This window comes from Gobio gobio (genome assembly GCF_949357685.1).
Source record: "Gobio gobio genome assembly, chromosome: 13".
NCBI lineage: Eukaryota > Metazoa > Chordata > Actinopteri > Cypriniformes > Gobionidae > Gobio > Gobio gobio.
Window position 1 is genome coordinate 2,472,460 of NC_137106.1, and position 5,000 is coordinate 2,477,459.

Here is a 5,000-nt window from a genome sequence, read left to right on the forward strand (position 1 = left end):
ATATAATATAATATAATCTATAATTAATATAATATAATCTATAATTAATATAATATATAATAATCTATAATTAATATAATATATAATTAATATAATATAATATAATCTATAATTAATATAATATAATTAATATAATATAATATAATCTATAATATATATAATATAATTAATATAATGTAATTTATATAATATAATTTATAATTAATATAATATAATTAATATAATATAATCTATAATTAATATAATATAATCTAATCTATAATTAATATAATATAATATAATCTATAATTAATATAATATAATATAATCTATAATTAATATAATATAATATAATCTATAATTAATATAATATAATCGAATCTATAATTAATATAATATAATATAATCTATAATTAATATAATATAATCTATAATTAATATAATATAATACAGGGCTCGACATTAACACTTGTCCGGGACAAGTGGATTTTTTGAAGGGGCGAGTGAAAGAGAATCTGACTTGCCCGACGGACAAGTGTCCTGATTAAAACGTCAATAACAAAAACAACTAGGGAATCACCCAAATGCAAGAATGATTCTGCAGTCATTAGTGTAAGCGGCGATCGTCAGTGAATGATAATAATATATAATGTAATGAGCTGACGGTAACTAACGTTGAGCTGTTGACGCTCGCGCCGCCTCTCGAGAAGAAACTGAAAATGTGCGGCGCTCACACAGAGAAACTCCGTCACACACTGCCGTAAACATGTAGAAATGTGGAGGTTATTATATTTATAACACATGATACAGTTAAGCAACATCACATGACCAAGAGTGTTATTTTCCTGAATATCATCACGTCTGAACATGACACTGATTTCATACGACAGTTCCATAAACAATTATTAACATTAAGTCACTTACATTTCAGATGCAATATTGAGTGTTTTGTTCTATTTCAGCAGTGAAAATAGTTCCAAAAGATCACAGCAGAACCATAACACCTCTCACAGCAACAGTGTGTGTGTGTTACTGAATGATTCAGTATTTGAGTGAATCGGTTGAATCAAAGATTCAATGACCTGTTCATAAACGACCACCTCATTCCTGAATGAATCATCTGTTTGAACGAATCGACTCAATGACTCACTCATTCAGACGGTCACCTGCGCCACCTACTGGTGCTTTAGTTATCTTTCCAACTTTTCTTATTTGTATATTCAAAAAAATATTTAAAACAATTTCATAACATTATTTAATGCCGTTGTAATTTTTAAGTGTAAATGATTTAATTGGTAACTGTTTAATTGGTAACTGTTTAATTGGTAACTGGTAACAGCCAGTGTTGTCTTCTAATTTAATTTATTGATCCAATTTAAGAATATAAAAGGAAATCTGAATCATAGCCTATATTTAATAAGATTAAGGGAAAAATGCCCTTTATAAAAGGTAAAAATATCACAAACATGCATATGTCAAAGCTGACTGAACACTGGTGAGAATATTGCTTCAGAATAAATTGTATTTACAACACACACAAAAAAAAATAAAAAAAATTCCGGACAAGCACATTTTTTACTTGGACAAGTGGATGACCGAAGGACAAGCGTGTGTACAGACTTAATGTCCAGCCCTGATATATATATATAATTAATATAATATAATATAATCTATAATTAATATAATATAATACAATCTTTATATAATATAATTAAAATAATATAATATAATTAATATATCATATAATTAATGTAATATAATTGGATTTGTGTTTTTATACTCTAAAAAAATGAAACTTTAGAGGGTTTCCTGTAGAATGACACCAGTATAGTGTGTTTAGAGACACTGTGTGTGTGTGTGTGTGTGTGTGTGTGTGCGTGTGTGCGCGCGCGTGTTTGTGTGTGTGTGTGTGTGTGTGTGTGTGTGTGTGTGTGTGTGTGTGTGTGTGTGTGTGTGTGTGTGTGTGTGTGTGTGTGTGTGTGTGTGTGTGTGTGTGTGTGTGTGTGTGTGTGTGTGTGTGTGTGTGTGTGTGACACTTTTACATTTGTGTCGGACAAATCCAGGCGGAAATGCTCCCAGAGTAATAAGTTACTGTGTGTAAAACAAATGATATCACGCTTTCACATGTGAGGCCCGAGCTCCTCCACAGACATGTGATGATGTCACTCTGTGTGTGTGTGTGTGTGTGTGTGTGTAGAAGGTGGATCTGTTCAGCCTGGGCATCATCTTGTTCGAGATGTCCTACAGACCCATGACCACCGCCTCAGAACGCATCTTTGTGCTCGGTCAGCTCAGGACAGTGAGTCTGAAACTCAAAACACACAAACACAAAAACACACAAACACACAGATCTCGACACACACACTTTAGTCATGTGTCTCATGATCACCTGTCCTGCAGGAGTCCATTACCTTCCCGGAGGACTTCTCTGAGTACGAGAGCGGGACGCAGGTGAGCCTCACTGTGTGTGTGTGTGTGTGTGTGTGTGTGTGTGTGTGTCCTCAGGTGACCCAGTGCTGTGTTCCTGCAGGTCACAGGTGGACAAAGGACACAACTCCATTCCTTAAAGAACTATTGGTTAAATATTACTCCATTACAAGTGAAAGTTGTAAAGATGGATTTTTTACTTAAAGGGTTAGTTCAGCCAAAAATGTAAATTGTGTCATTAATGACTGAGCCTCATGTGGTTGGACACCCGTCAGACCTCCGTTCATCTTCAGACACAAATGAAGATATTTTAGTGTAAATCTGATGCTCTGAAAGGCCTCCATTGGCTCAACTTTACACTCTCAAGACCCTTAAAAGACACTAAAGACTAAAGTTACAAAGTCCATCTCACTACAGCGGCTCTACAATAACTTTATGAAGACGAGAATAGTTTTTGTGCGCAAAAAAACCCTAAATAACGACTTATATAGTGATGACGATTTCAAAACATGAAGCTTCGAAGCGTTATGAATCAGTGAGTCGATTCAGCGGTTTGAAGCGTTATGAATCAGTGAGTCGATTCAGCAGTTTGAAGCGTTATGAATCAGTGAGTCGATTCAGCGGTTTGAAGCGTTATGAATCAGTGAGTCGATTCAGCAGTTTGAAGCGTTATGAATCAGTGAGTCGATTCAGCAGTTTGAAGCGTTATGAATCAGTGAGTCGATTCAGCAGTTTGAAGCGTTATGAATCAGTGAGTCGATTCAGCGGTTTGAAGCGTTATGAATCAGTGAGTCGATTCAGCAGTTTGGATCGCCAAATTTCAGCAGTTTGAAGCGTTATGAATCAGTGAGTCGATTCAGCAGTTTGAAGCGTTATGAATCAGTGAGTCGATTCAGCAGTTTGAAGCATTATGAATCAGTGAGTCGATTCAGCAGTTTGAAGCGTTATGAATCAGTGAGTCGATTCAGCAGTTTGAAGCGTTATGAATCAGTGAGTCGATTCAGCAGTTTGGATCGCCAAATTTCAGCAGTTTGGCGGTTTGACACGCGATCCGAATCATGAATCGACTCACTGATTCATAACGCTTCAAACCGCTGATTCGACTCACTGATTCATAACGCTTCAAACTGCTGAATCGACTCACTGATTCATAACGCTTCAAACTGCTGAATCGACTCACTGATTCATAACGCTTCAAACTGCTGAATCGACTCACTGATTCATAACGCTTCAAACTGCTGAATCGACTCACTGATTCATAACGCTTCGAAGCTTCACGAGGCCGTGTTTTGAAATCGTCATCACTATATAAGTCGTTATTTAGGGTTTTTTTGCGCACAAAAACTATTCTCGTCTTCATAAAGTTATTGTAGAGCCGCTGTAGTGAGATGGACTTTGTAACTTTAGTCTTTAGTGTCTTTTAAGGGTCTTGAGAGTGTAAAGTTGAGCCAATGGAGGCCTTTCAGAGCATCAGATTTACACTAAAATATCTTCATTTGTGTCTGAAGATGAACGGAGGTCTGACGGGTGTCCAACCACATGAGGCTCAGTCATTAATGACACAATTTACATTTTTGGCTGAACTAACCCTTTAAGTAAATGTGCTTTGCTTCTGTCCCCGTCTGCCGCAGAGGAAGGTGATTCGCTGGCTGCTGACCCATGACCCCGCGCTGCGGCCCACCACGGTGGAGCTGCTGAGGAGCGATCTGCTTCCTCCACCGCAGATGGAGGAGTCGGAGCTGCATGAGGTGCTCCAGCACACTATGGCCAATGTCAGTGGGAAGGCTTACCGCACCATGGTCACGCAGCTCTTCTCCCAGAACACCTCGCCCGTCATGGACTTCACCTACGACATCGACATTCACAAGGTACAGGATCTGACCTCACAAAACACACATCACAGGGCTGACACTCGGCCTGGAAAACCTGGAGGATTCATGACACATTTTCCAGCCCATGGAAAATTAGAGAAAATGTCAAATGTGCTGGGAAAATCGTGTTGCTGCCTGGGAAAATTCTTAAAAAAAAAGTTATTTCTCTAGCCGAGTATAAAGAGTTTATCGCTGGCCCAAACAACTGACCTATCGGTAAGCCCCTCCCCTCAAACGCAGATGAGCCAATAGCAGTTGAGTATCAGTTGCGCTGGGACCGGAACTCGGACATCTTTAGGCTTCAGCGCCATAGAGAAACACAGGAAAATCTGAAGCTCTCATCGGTTTGATGGTGTTTAAGCTACAAAAATGCTAAAATGTCGTGCATGAGGTACTGTAACACTGACTCCAGCGATCCTGAGAGGATTTTCTGGTTGTCAAACTCTCGTTAAGTTACGATTAAAGTCCCTGCTAACATACAAACCGAAATAACTAACTGTTCTCACGTCATGTAAGACTTAGGGTCAAAAACACATTTCAGTGCCTCTCCATAATAAACTGGTTATGTGTAAATTAATTTAATTTTAGATATGTTTAAGGTCTACATTATCTCCTATTTTGATGTGTATTATAGTCTCCGGGTAACTAAAGGAAGAGCTCGCACGCAGTTTATCGGAGTTGTTTTGCAGATACTAAGTTATTGACTACACCCCCGAAAAGTCA

The 5,000-nt window shown here is 37.8% G+C and overlaps 1 protein-coding gene across 1 annotated transcript in view; it reads left to right on the forward strand.

Annotated features, from left to right (window-relative positions):
* Positions 1-5,000, forward strand: part of eif2ak4 (eukaryotic translation initiation factor 2 alpha kinase 4) — a gene marked incomplete at its 5' end in the record, with an annotated part of 140,520 nt that overhangs the window by 33,660 nt on the left and 101,860 nt on the right. Inside the window, 3 exons of the mRNA XM_079833966.1 lie at positions 2,177-2,278; positions 2,380-2,430; positions 4,038-4,274. Of these exons, the coding sequence (XP_079690092.1) occupies positions 2,177-2,278; positions 2,380-2,430; positions 4,038-4,274 (390 nt within the window). The remainder of the gene's footprint in view (positions 1-2,176; positions 2,279-2,379; positions 2,431-4,037; positions 4,275-5,000) is intronic.